We start from the raw sequence: 14,713 nt of genomic DNA, 5'->3' as shown, positions 1-14,713 counted from the left end.
TGCATGCTGCCAGGGTTTAGAGAGTTTGTGTTATTTCAGTAAACTGTGATTAACCGTGTGGTACTCCATTACCTCTATAGGGCACAACAGTTAGGAAGTAAAAATCACATTCATTTTCTCTATAGAGAAATTATGACGACACATACTGTAAAGATTTCAAGGCACTTATCTCCAGCTCTTTTTTTTTTATCGATGATATATCCTGGATATTAAATGTTATATTGTACGAGTCAGTGTTTTTTTTTTTTTATTGGACTGTCATTTTAGTATTCATTTGTCATTTGCGATGTTTCATGGGATGAGATAAATGGGAAACCAAAACCAAGAACTTCCAGAAACAAGACCACTAAAATTGGTTTGTTTTGCTATATAGGAAGTAATATTAAGTCTTCATTCTGTTTTACTTGATATCCAACATTGTTTTCAGTGCACTTCATCAGCTTTAGTTCAGTTCGTTAATGATCAGCATTTTTGTCTACATATCTGAGGCGTTTTGCAAGTTCTTGCGTTAACCCTCATGTGACTGAGCTCTCTCTCTCGCCTGGAGACAGAGGAAGCAGATCAGAGGCCTCTGCAGTGAAAACACTTAATTAATATTAATTGTAATGAACTTTAGGGCTTTTTATATGCCATGTAATATGCATGTCTTATAATGTGCTTATACAGTACCAGAGAGACAGAGCTGCTGGATTGTGGAAAATTTACTCCTTGACAGAATGCCCCTGCAGACTCAGCTGAGGATAATATGCCTGTGGAAAGCAGAGAGTTCTTGCAGAATATGAGCAAATACATTAGAGATTAGAGAAAGTAGGACATGGTCAAGGTCTTCTGATAGATAAAAAGTCCCAAATCCAGAAGTACATGGAGCTGGTCATGGTCCAGTGTAGTTAAAGAGGTAGTTCAGCCAAAAATGAAGTTGTGAACTCACCCTCTTGAATTACTTTATGATGTTGAAAAACTACACTGGGTCATACTTTATTTTAAGGCCCAATTCTCGCTATTTAAATAAACAAAACATTAACTATGAATTTTGCCTCAATAAACCCCTAATTTGCTGCTTTAATAATAGTTAATGTAGTTGTTAAGTTTAGGTGTTGGGTAGGTGTCAGTCCTCTGTCGCGCGTGTCATGTGTTCCTGCCTCTTGTGTCCATATTTGGTTTGTTTCCTGTCCTTGTTAAATGTAATCATTAGTTAATCCTTGTCCAGCTGTGTTTGTCTCGTTATCTATGATTTACCTGTGTATTTATAGTCCTGTCTGTTTAGTTTGATTTCGTCTGGTCTACTCGTTACCCCTGGTGTTTCCTGTCTGTAAGCCTTGCCTTGTCTTGTCCTGATGTCTTCAGTAAAGACTATTATTTGAGTTTACGTCCTCGTGTGTGCACCGTGACAGTAAGATTAGGAATGTAGAATATGGTTATTCAGAGTATGTGCTTTATAAGTACTAATAACCAGACAATATGGTAATAATTTGCATGCTAATAAGCGACTAGTTAATAGTGAGACTTCGTCCCTATACTAAAGTGTTACCCTACATTGGAATCCATTGACTTTCATTATACTGTCAACACATTGCAGCATTTCTCAAAATATCTCTTTTGGTGTTCCGCAGAAGGAAGAATGTCTTACAGGTTTAGAAAAACATGAGGGTGAGACAGTTTTGGGTGAACTATCCTTTGGAGCTTTGGGCTGGATTGCCCATTTGATTCACCAACATGGAAGTCGCTGAAAGAAATCAACTCAAACCATTGGTAATGGACTTGTGACACTAAATAGAGATTCTGATTATGTCATTTTTGTTTAGGATGGGCGTCTACGTGTCAATGACCAGCTGATTGCTGTTAATGGTGAGACCCTTTTGGGGAAGTCCAACCATGAGGCCATGGAGACCTTGCGGAGATCCATGTCCATGGAGGGGAACCTGAGAGGAATGATCCAGTTGGTTGTACTTCGTGCTCTAGCACCACCTACCCAAGTATGTACTTGCCTCTAGATCACGTTCATTTTGTCCTAGCACTCTTCTTTCTTCTTCCTGCCTAAAAGCAGCTTTGATGTTTACTGGTTTTGTATGTTCCTATCAGGTCCGTGCTGGTTTAGGTGGTTGATCGGGTGTTGATTGATTCCCAGTAGTTGGGGGCAAGACTGACCTTGTAGAGCAGGGGTGTCAAACTCAGATCCTGGAGGGCCACTCGAGAGTGTCCTGCAGAGTTTAGCTCCAACCCTAATTAAACATATTTGATCCAGTTAATCAAAGTTTTTAGGAGTGCTAGAAACTTCCAGGGAGGTGTGTTGGAGTTGATTTGAGCTAAACTCTGCGGAACAACGGCTGAGTTTGACTCTTAGCCAAGCTGGTGGGGATCTGGTTGAACCGGTTAACCATAACACAACATGAACTTTCAGTCTTTTTTTAGCTCACAGGTGTTCAGCATATGCACAGTCATATTTTTTCCACCAGGATGCCTGATATTCTCCTTGACTGTTTACACAGCAGCTGAATGCATTTGTCAGTTTTGATTTAGTGGGAAATACATTTTTGTTATGAACGAGAGTGACAACTGCATTCTTTAACCAAACAACCGATTTTCAGGACTTATAACCACATTTTGAGAGTGAATTCGGCTCTGTAAAAGTAAATGCAACAGCAGTGAATGATTTGTGTCACATCGTGCAGTGTTACGATAATGTACGCTGTGTATGTGTTATGATTTTTCATGTGGGGTATTTTAAATCAAGTATTTAAGGCCTATCTGGGTTAATTTAGCCAATTGTGCTCAAGAGTCCAGGCCTCTCATAACAAAGTTTCCCAATATTTTGATACTGTTTTTTGGTATAAAGTCTTCATGTGCAGTACAGGGTGTGCTGTTCATTCACAAGCTACCGACACAAGAGCTGCTTTATGGCTTACAAATGTTTCTACAATGGATTGTGTGTAAATATCCACCTCATCCAGTGCTCTTTTAGTTTTCTGTCTGTACCATTTAGTTATGAGAACCCACTATTTCATTGTGAGATATTGGTGCAGACAATTCAGTGCCTGAATCAAAGAATTTCAGACATTTTTACAAACCCGTTTGACCAGTTCAATCAAAAGAGTTATTCATTCACAAATATGACATTTTTATAGTTAACACACCTGACATGATTGCTAAACACATATCAGGGAAAATGATTCTTAGGTTGGTGTATGGTAATCTCCAATGTCCAACAAGCGTTTATCAGTAATGTTTCCCACAGTCACAGTAATTGCTGCTGTTATATACAATATGCTATTCATAGAAAAATTGGCTTTCATTTTGGTTATTTATTCATACAAACAGTATTCAAGCTTCTACTGTAAGCTTTTATATGGTCAGGACAATCTGAGAGTCAGACGTGTTGAATGTCAAACATAATCACTGACTTTTTAGCTGAGTTCAATGCTCTGGCTCTTTGTTCTATGAGTTTTCATAGCCATGTGGTACATTTTATATTTGTGAATTGAGTTAAGTGATGGATCTGGTTGTGCTTGTTCATTTTGGACTGGTTCCTGTTCTTTATCCAGCTCTTAATCTCCAACATGTACATACCTACTAGCATCAGAAGTTCTTGCAGGGCTGCAGATCCACAATAAAGTTGAAATCTCTGTAACTTCAACTCACTTGCACATTGATACTCCCATGCAAATATCACTATAAAGTAGTTCCAGTAATTTGAACAATTGTGGTACGCCAGTCTAGACCAAAATCATGCATGATTCTGTTTTTATGACTTCTACTTGACGAGCGTTTGTCGGTTTAAGACCGAGTGCAGACAGATTCTTGCAATGCCATAAAAACTGGTCAGAATAGCTGGTAATTGCCATTAGTACTCCACATCCTTTAACTTTCTCCATCATTTCCTCTGTGCTGGTGGAATTCGCCTCCAGCGGGATGTTTTAGCCTTTTCTCCTCCCCTGCACCTTCGAGACCGGCCATATGCTCACCCCAGGATTCCCTCTATATCTCACACATGCGCGCACACACGTGCTGACACACTCCACCCCAAGGCCTCCAACTGCTCTAAAGTGGTGTGTAATTAGGCTACACAATAGAGCTGCCCCTCTGGCCGCATGGATTGATGGATACTGAGGGCTCTTTGTGAGGACTGACAGGCTGGGAGGGGCGGCCACGGCCAGGCCAGGGTGTTATTGTTCTCATAAAATAAAGATTCATGTTCATTATGCTTTATGGGCTGTGAATGCCCCCGTCATGGCTGCCAATGGGGTGCAAAATGGAGTCAGGGCCGATGGGATGCCATTGACCCTCGTGTGTAGAGGTGGGATGAGATGCTAGTTGGTGGATGGATGAAAGGAGAAAAGCATGAATGGATGGGGGACAGATTGCGACTTTGTATGGGAGCAGAGCTTGTCACTGGGTTCAGATCAATACATCATGCAAGCCAGATGCAGGAGAATGAAAGTTCGGTCCTGAGGTGAAACTAACGGAGAAATATTGCTCAGCATGCTTTTAGTACCACAAATAAGAGCTTTATCCTGTAATAAATGGGAGATTAGTTTCTACACCCACAAGGCACTAAGAGAATGTATTCTTGACGCTTTTATTTCTTTATATTATGCGGTTTGTACTTAATGCATTTCAATCTATTGTAGCGTTCCGATTCTTTCTAGCTCTAATAAATAAAGTCTAAAAAGTTATCTTCAGGCCCGGAGACAGTTTTAATGCTTTGCAGACTTACTTTTTTTGGGAGTCTGTTCTCCAGAGTCTCAGTGAGCTTCTGGGAAAACACATGCTGATGTGTTCTTGCTTGAATCTGCTGTGTGTCCATGTCTCCTGACCTAACTTTGCTAATTATGGGCACTTTCTTAGACATCAAAGACTGACTTCACACACATACTCTCAATCCCAGTCCAGGTTTGGCTAATTCTCAAAAAATCCATGAAAAAGGAGACAAACTGTTGAAGAGGAAGAGAGGAGGAGCAAAGCAAAGGAGATAAAAAACAGATTTTGTCTGGTTTGAAAGCTCTTGGAACCGTTTTTTTGGCTTTCTTTTCAAAAAACAAAAAGTACCTAAAAGCTTTTTTGGACATCGTAGCAGGTAGTGTTGGGCGATGTATTGTATATTCACCCTATATTCTAGACGATTGTGAAAAATGAGTGGCATGGTGAAAATAGCAATGATTTTAATTGGCTTTTTATTTGGCCATTAAATAGTTTTTGCGATCCCTCATGAGTGTTGATCCCTCACTGCTCCGGGTGTATGTTCACTACTGTGTATACACTTGGATGGGTTAAATGCAGAGCACAAATCCCGAGTATGGGTCACCATACTTGGCCACACACCACTTCCCCTTATTGAGAATGTTAACAGACATTTTAATAGCATCTTTAGTTCAAGCTTCAGTTTCGTTGAGTTGGCAAGTGCATTTGCATGTCTGTGAATCAGTTCAGTCTTTCTGCTGAAAAGAAATGATTTGAAATTAGAAACAAATGCATGTCAATATATTTTTATGTTGGTGTGTATTGAGTCTATGTATGAATGCATACATTGATTTGTAATATTTATTTAATAATTAATATTTATTCCTTTCAAATATATACATACACACTGTGTGTGTGTGTGTGTGTGTGTGTATAGAGCGAGAGAGAGAGTTTAGATTCTGATATAGATATATATATATATATATATATATATATATATATATATATATATATATATATATATATATATATATATATATATATATATATATATATATATATAGAGAGAGAGAGAGCCATATCTCCCCTCCTTGGTACCATGGTATATACTGTTACTGGTAATAATGTTTTTATGGAGATGTACCATGGCAGTGCCATCTCGCTTCTCTCTTCAGACTAAACACTATTATAGCAGAGTCTGATCTAATCAATCCTTCTCACCGTTTCTTTCAGACAGCCATCTAAACAGCGCTGTCATAATCTCATTACAGCGTGGGCATTAATAATGAAAAGTAGCCCGTGGAGAGCCCACATGATCTGTGCCCTGGAGACTGTTTCCTCCTCCTCTTGTGCCAGAGGAGTGCTGGAAGGTTTGCTCTGGTGCCGCATGCAGTCGTACAGACCTGCCAGGCCACTTTTGTCTTTAACAGCAGGTTGAACTGTACGCTTTGTGATGCTTATTAAGATGTAAGTGGAGTCTGAGGAGATTTTTTTGGATGAGAATTCAAGCAGAGAGGTGTAGATGAGGCTAACAGTCAGAAAGAGCAGTGTCTGAGGATGGAGGACGCATGGAGAGAGAGGCTGTGGGAAACGGCATACCTTTTGTCCTCTGGCCAGTGTCTTTGTGTAATTCTCAATCTGAAATGCTGAAAACCTTGTTGACCTCATCACAAAAGCCTATAGCGGGACCATAAATACAGACAGAATGTTGTCTAAATTGAGCTGGTTCGTAACGGTGATATCGTTGGAATCACTTGATGAAAAACACTCATACCAGTTGATGAAAAAACTAACAGCTAGTCAGAATCCACCCAACTTTTCAAATATTTAAAGCCTCAGATGAAATTGCAAAATATTCACCACACATTGACAGTTGTCCCAGCTAGGTGTTTTCTGGCCTTCACATAAGGGCTGTGGTGTCGTCTAGATGAGGGAGGAAGTGAATAGCCAAGCTACCAGAACCTTTGTGCTCCTGGTTAAACTGCAGTTCAGCAACGTTTCCATCCCTCCATCCACTGCGTGAACCTCCTAAAACACTCTACACTACACTTTTTACACTCCCTCTTCCCACCGCCAACATTTCCTGTTAATTTTTATTGATTCAGCTGCGTTTTCAGAATCTCATCCTCTCAAAATTGCAAGCTCTATGTCCTCCTTTTTTATTCTGATAAATATTATAAGGGAAATGGAAAAGTTGGCTGGGGAATCCTCATTGATCCCCTCCTGTAATCTCATTTAGTCCCAGTCACTGTTTCCTCTCCAAGCAGCCTGCGTTCTGTTCCCCACAGGCCACCCCTCCATAGGCCTGCTCTTACTGCCATTAAAAGGACCATATTATGCATTTCTGTAGCTTTTTGTTTTTCCCCAAAGTCCACTTAAGATGTTAGCCGAGCCTTCTTGCACCAAAACCATTCCCAATTTAGTTATACATAACCATTTTCCACCATCTCTCGCTCTGCCTTTCAATTGAACAGTGTTTCTGCTACTGTAAGGCTTAACTCCACTCCAGGACTTTTGTACAGATATTTGCCTTGATTTACTCAAGGCATATATCTTTAGAGTCTCTGCTAATTGTTGACAGATTTCACAGAAAATCACAGTGTATGATAGCCAATTTCTTTAGTCTCATAGACTCAGTTGGAAGACATCAAACATGTTTCATATTTTTAGAAATTTTCTTTGTTCAAAATCACAAACTGTCTAGTACGTACTACATTTGGTTTGAAACTTACTTTACAACTGGCAAAAAGTACTAAAAGTTCTATATGTTTTGAATATGGGTAGTATGAATGAAATTCAGATGTCCTACATCCACCATGTTTGCACTGTCACATGACCTACCAGCGTCAGTTGTGTCATTTTTACTGCCATTCACAAATTCTCTGCCATGGCTTCATGGGATAGAAGTCTCCATCAAATGTGCACTTGAGAATCTCTGCACTGAAGCAGTATGATATCCGGCTACTTTTTATGAAATACTATGAATTTGGACGTACTATTCTATTTCTGTTTTTTTTTTTTAATACTATTTAATATTTGGAGGAAGAAATTACTTTTTTTTTTTTTTTTTTTTTTTTTGTCATTCATCTCATAGCAGAGCATGAGTTTGTGCTTGACACTACTTGAAGCTCTGGTAGCGGTTGATCCTCAGTCATTTAGTGTACGATGCTCGGTTATTCTCTTACCATTTATAATGTCAATAAGTGTATGATGCCTAGTATCTTAAAATCTGTTTTGATGATATTTTTTTTCAATCCAGTGTATTCCAGCCTTTAGTCTGCTACATACTGCCCGGTCACCTCAGGCAAATATTAACATTAAAACATGAATGTTTAAACATAATGCTGAACAGTGGAGACACGACTTCTTGGCCCTCTCCATAATTGCTGTTTTCAGACCTTCAGACACTCAGGGCCTCAAAAAATAACACACACACACACACACACACACACACACACCTTGATTTACAATACTTTATGCGAGCGGTTTACTTTCCTAATGATCCACAGTTAACCGAATGCCTGCAGCATGTGCAATATCCGAACAGGCCATTAGAAGACCCATCTGAAGCGCTGCACCCTGCCTCACTCCAGCACTTGAAATCTGCCAATCGAATTAACATATTTCATAGTGGCGCTTCAGGCCTGGGGGCAAGATAATGAAATGAATTACCATTCTGTCTTTCTCTCTGGGGAAAAGAGATAGAAAATCTGTAACATCTGTGCGAGTGGCTTAAATCCTTCATGCCACTGACATCTAGTCTAATCAGATGAATTAAGAGCACTTCCAGGAGAAGATTCTTGCACTGTTTTCATCTCTCGTTCTCTTCTTTCCTCCAAAACCCGAGTCTCAATGTGGTATTTGTTTTGTGATGAATGCTGAAGCCGGCTTAACGATCCGCCTGCTATTTGAAAGTCTTTACCTATCCCGGCGCTCAGATTTGCCTCTTCTGTTTCCATAATTCACAAACGGAATCGATACAGTGACACAGCTTCTCTCATTTTCTCTCGCAGGAGTTCCAGGAAGCACGGCGAATTCTCAATCGATCCTTTGATAGCTGCGTGGGGCAGGCGGGGCACCTCGGCCAATCAGATGGCAGCACTCAGACCCCCATGGTGATGAACAGCATCTACGAGCGATGTGCCGGTGAGTGATGGGCTCGCTGTGTCTTTATCTCACAGTCGGTCCGTGGTGCAATGAGACGTTCAAGGAGAAGGCCACACAGATATCTAGTGCTAATATATTTCTGTCGTCTGTGGCGCATTTGCTTGTAGATTGCCTTTAAATCAGCTAGACTGATAACGTTTGACTCCTCATTTTGATTTAGAGGCATTAGAAACAAACCAAATAGTACATTTGACGTCTAAACACAAAGTTACTTTTGTAGAATGAAAAACAAACCATATAATGTATGAGTAGACAAAGGCATAAAATTGATCAATAGAAATAGTAAAGGTCATTGTACACTGAGTCCGCAATTTTCATCCGAATTTTTCGCAGGTTAAAAACTAACAAGCATTTTGATCGGAAAGGATGATGAATGCGAAAAAACCGAAAAAACGCATATGAAAATTTTGTACTCCGTGTGCAAGGACCTTATATGTGATTGACACACCGTGAGGTCCTATTCATTTTTTAACGTGCAAACATTTTGGACTCTGTGTGCAATGACCTTAAAGATATTTATAATGTTACAAAAGATTTCAATTTCAAATGGATGTTGTTTTTATAACTTCATCCATCAAAGAATCCAGAAAATTTTAAAATATTCAAAAAACAGAAATATTAAGCAACACAACTGTTTATAGCATTGATAATAGGGCTGGGCGATAATTCGATAACGATAATTATCGCGATATAATTTTCCTTGATAAAACGATATGAAGAGTTCGATAAATGTTTGATATAATGTTTATGCGCCAAAAGCGGAACGAAACATCGCGAATCATTTGAAACGCGACACACACACCATTGATCCGCTCGGATCAAAGTTCAAACTGCCGCGCAGCGCGAGCTCACTATAGCAGAATCAGATGCGTTTACTCAGTCACGCGAGCATTAAACGGCGCTGTGAGATCCAGTGTGAAGCGCTTGAATTCAGCGAAGAACACAAATGACTCTGTGGTAGTCTAAAGCCAAACAGGAGACCCATTGTGTGCAGCGAGACAGTCAGAAGGCTTTTCAGTCTACACATTGCCATCATTTACCATGGATTTACTGTAGTAACACTCACCGCACCATAGTATTGTGGCAGAAATGTGGGATATTCACACTGAATTTTATTACAGGAGTAATGGTATATAATTATAGTAGGTATTTGTGATTAATCTATAGCATGTGCATTTATACTGAATGTTTTTAGACTACTGTTTTTCATACAAATAGGCTACCTAAAGACCATATAGTTATATTTTTACCATGGTATTGAGGTGCTATCTGTGGTTTTAATTGTTTATCATGATTTAAATGTATGCTACTGTGGGAGACCAATGCTTAAAAAACACTTGCTACAATTTTTACAGATGTTACTGATGTTGATAATGAACACAACTTTACCTCTGCATCCTAACTCAAGCTACTATCAAATGTGCATTTCTAAGAGACAAAACAAGTGATATTATTTATTATTATTATTATTAATATTATCAGGCAACCCAAACCTGTTTCTTGATTTGAAACACTATCACTAATTAGAACATGCAGAAACTAAGAAAAACATTTTTCTATTTAGATATTTATTTTGTTAAGGAAAATTAATGATCTTGTTTCTACAACTTTCACTTTGGAGCAAAAATCTGGCTTTAAACTTGGAAAAATAAAGATTTTATATTTATCGCGATAATTATCGATATCGACTGATATGAAAACAATTATTGTGATAATTTTTTTTGTCCATGTCGCCCAGCCCTAATTGATAATAAGAAATATTTCTTGAGCAGCAAATCAGCATACTGTAAGACCCACTGTTGCAGAATTACAACAATTTTGGTTATCCCCAAAAAACCTCTTTTTTTTTTTTTTTTTCTGGCTCAACCACATTAACATGATCATTAGGTCCTATTGTTTGTTCTCACAATGCGATTGGATCATGCGACATTGAAGACTGGCTGCTGAAAATTAAATTCCGCATTGCCATCACGGTTATAAATGTAATTTTAAATAAATTAAAATAGAAAACATTTATTTGAAACTGTTAAAAGTTTTACCTTTTTATTATACCTTTTTTCTTTGATCAAATAAATGCAATCTTGCTGAGAGAATTATCTTATGCTCAGCAAGACTGCTCAAAAGAAAAAAATACAGTAAAAGTACAGTTTCACTATTTTACATTTGTATTAAATTTAATAAAGGCATAATTTAATAAGGCTGTTAAATGTAATCCTTAGCAAATCTTAAGAATGTCTATTTTTCATACTGTACATTGTAATGTTATGAGGCTTAATAGTTAAAAAAAAAATCTGTTTATACAGAGTAAAATAGAATTGTAATATTGTTAATTTATCGGTTATCAAACCGATAAATTATAAATCATGAAAATAATGATCAGCTTACCAATGTCTTATCAGTGCATCCCTGAGATAAATGATAGATCAGTTTTATTCCGCATGGATTTGTCTGCCTCATGGAGACCAATATACTATATTGAGACCTTTTAAACACTGCTAACTTGGTTTTGTAACAGTTTTCTGTCCACGTACATGAATGTCTGTCACTATCGATGCAGTGTGCTTGTCATACATGTGCTATCTTTCTTTGTCTCTCTTTTTCTCTCTTTCATGCATAGAAAGACTGTTTTATCACAGCTGTATTAGAAACTGGAAGTTTAACTCGTCTGAGAATTGGAGCACATTTGCAATTCTTTTCATGTGAAATGCCTGTGTGCATAGCCTGTCGTGTGGACCATCCCTTTAACCGAACATGAAAGAGTAACACTCCTCCTCCAGGATTTCAACACAACCAGAGACAGGCAGATCGAGAGAGGGGCTTAAAATGGAGCTGCCTGCTTCACGCGTCTGAAGCTTTCCCCGTTTCGCACACACTGTAGTCATTAGGATTCCCAGAGTGCACGATGCTAAGAAATAATACAAATAGTCCAATATCAGCCGCATCAGCTTCATATCTCCCGTCCCTGACACCTCATGCTTCTCCCCGTTGTTTATTTCCTTGATAGACCGATGCTCTCGCACTCATAAATATATGCAGCTCAAAAGTATTCCTCCTTTTCTCTCTCTGACTGGACATGGTTCTAGGTACGGTTGTCTCATAAGCAAAGAAAGTATGACAGCAAAAAAGGCAGAAAAAGGAAACCAAGCCCTCCCCTTGTGTTGTGATTGTGTGTTTCTAAAGGCACAACAGTAATGCGGTCCGCTCGTAACATAGCGTAGCAAACAATTTAAAATGCATAATGCCCTCATCAAGAGAGTGCTGAATTTTTTAGCATGGCATAGCCATTTGGGCTGAGGGAAGTAATTTATTGGTAGTTGTTTGAGATGTACGAAATCATTAGCTTTCATTTACAGATGTATGTGTATTGTTTGCTCTTGAAGTGGTGCTCCTTTGGAGTAATTATAGCCTTGGATAACAGTGGGCCGGGATCTGAGGAGAGGGCGGAAGTGTGGGATGGTATGAATATTACTGTTTCTGAACTCTGTCCATCTCTGGTGTGGGACAAGTTTTTCTCTGCCCTGTAACACCTTGAACTTTGAGCTCTGTGGAGTTTAAATTGAGTTTTTTTTTTTTTTTTTTTACAATATATAGTGTTTTTTTTTTTGTGTGTAATACAATATTTTCATTACAGGAAATGCCTCATGTTCTCATAGCAATACTCTTGCAGCCAAGCCTCCCCTCTTTTCTCTCACTGTCATTATGAATATTGTACACAGATGTAAAATATTGTCTCTGTCCAGTGTCTGTGGTAATAGATTCATACCCAGCCCTCTTGGAGAGAAACATGGCTTTTATTTCAGTTAATGTTTTACATAAGGAGGGGTTTTGCTAGTGCAGGCGAGAGGTCTGGTAGCACACACCGTTTAGGATTAATAACCCTGTTTTAGCTGGAAGAGCCATTGATCCATCATCTTCAGAAGGAACAACTTCATTTCGACTACGCCACACTTTAGCAGATAAATAATCGTGAGTGTGCGGCTGCAAATGTGTGTATGTGCGCTTGTATGCACCACACATCCATTTTTTCATTCACTCCAACATCAGTTCATCTCTCAAGTGTGTGTGTGTGTTCACATGTGTGTGCGAGCGTGCATGTATGCGTCTGTGCGCTTGATGTATTATGGCAGTTGTGCAGCACACAAACAGATGAGATATATAATACTAATAAGCAGTCATCCCAGTGCAGTCTGATGAGTAATGAAGAAGTTCTGCTGGGTGGGGTGCACTGATCTATGTGATTGTCAGGCCCGAGATCCAGCTCCACTCCTCCAAAACACAGACACTTCATCAAGAAGACAGAGAACAACGTGCTATCCATATCCCAGCAACCCACAGGAAGAAGCTAAAAATCTTATGGTTTTGTATTTTATTGAACTTTTTCTTTTTTCTCTCTCTAAAGTTCACCAAAACCAAGCCATGCTAGAGAGTAATTTCACACAAGCTAGAGTGCTCTTTTCCCTAATATGTGCACGACTGCAAATGTGATATTGAGTTTACACAATAGTTTAATAAACAATAAATTAATATAGTTATATTTTAGACACAATATTGTCTGTTTTAATTAATTTTACAAATGAAAATAATTCCAAAAAAGCCACAGCAGAACTGTTGTGCATCTTCGAGTGACGCACAGCAGTATTTCATGTGAATACCAATAATTTATTGTCCCATTCATAAAGAAAATCACATTTAAACAAATCGGTTGAATGAATGACTCACTCGTTAAGACATTGTTGTCGTCTTTGGGCAGTTTTAGTTTCACTTTTAGAGTATAATTTCATTAAAGGGGTCATAAGACGTTGCTATTTGGTGTAATGCAATGTGTTTATGCAGTTTAAGGTTCAAAAAACAATTGTTGCTCCTCTGTGCCCCGCCTTTCTGAAACATCGGTTTTTACAAAGCTCATCGTTCTGAGAAGCGAGGCGTGCTCTGATTGGCCAGCTATCCAGTGCGTTGTGATTGGCCGAATACTTCAAGCGCTTGACGGAAATGTTATGTCCCTCACCACAATGTGATGCCTTGTCCCGGTGCAATGAGACAAAAAAAAATGAAACCTATTATAAACAAGGCATTTGTTGCATCCAGTGGGGACATAATTACTGCTTATAATGACTTGTACTGTGTTTTTATGCATTGCGTTGCATATCGTGCATGTCTGCATTTGTGATCGGAAAAACGACAAACAACAAGCCCTACTCTACACAGCTCAAAACTCGCGTTTGAATCGTCAGTTGCAAATTGATTTTTTTCCGCCAAAATTCATTAGTGATTAATTAAATTATTAATATTTCACATTTACTTCACAGACAATGTATACTGTAACAGCGTTTTGTTTGTGTTTGCTATTTTAGAATCATTTATTATTTCAGATTTATAATTTTTTTTTTTAAAAACCAACAACTACTGTGGCAGCTATCATATGTTGTTGACTCTGCTAAAGGAAATGGTTTAGGAAATGATTACAAGGGTTCAGTCTATATCTGGATCTGTTTGTGAGCGTCTGTTCATTCTGTAGATTGTTTGTAAAAAGCATTCGCTAAGTGTCTGGGAATCTGAGGGATTTGTTTTCAATTGTACATTATTGGCCTTTAGACCAAGACCTCCAGCCTTTGTTTTGGTTCTGCACTATTAGGCCTAACAGACATTAATGAGGTCTTTGTCATGTGGGGTTTCAGATACAGTAGTTGAAAACGTAAATAATAAAGGAAAATTCTGAGTAAATGCTCATAAACTGCTCTTGAGTTATACACACACACACACAGAAACAGATCATTGTGGCTTTGTTTCTGCAGCAGGTGGTTTAAGGTTTATGTGTTGACTAGCGAGAGCCAGGCAAAAGTAGTGTGTAGTCTCTTTAGGCAAATGAGACATG

At 38.6% G+C, this 14,713-nt stretch overlaps 1 protein-coding gene across 1 annotated transcript in view; it reads left to right on the top strand.

Moving 5' to 3' along the window:
* Window positions 1-14,713, top strand: part of LOC306877001 (partitioning defective 3 homolog B-like) — a 298,887-nt gene that overhangs the window by 143,051 nt on the left and 141,123 nt on the right. The window contains exons 13-14 of the mRNA XM_079428505.1: window positions 1,803-1,973; window positions 8,688-8,820. Of these exons, the coding sequence (XP_079284631.1) occupies window positions 1,803-1,973; window positions 8,688-8,820 (304 nt within the window). The remainder of the gene's footprint in view (window positions 1-1,802; window positions 1,974-8,687; window positions 8,821-14,713) is intronic.

Source organism: Barbus barbus, assembly GCF_936440315.1.
Source record: "Barbus barbus genome assembly, chromosome: 11".
Taxonomy (NCBI): Eukaryota; Metazoa; Chordata; class Actinopteri; order Cypriniformes; family Cyprinidae; genus Barbus; species Barbus barbus.
This window is presented reverse-complemented; position numbering and strand designations above follow the sequence as displayed.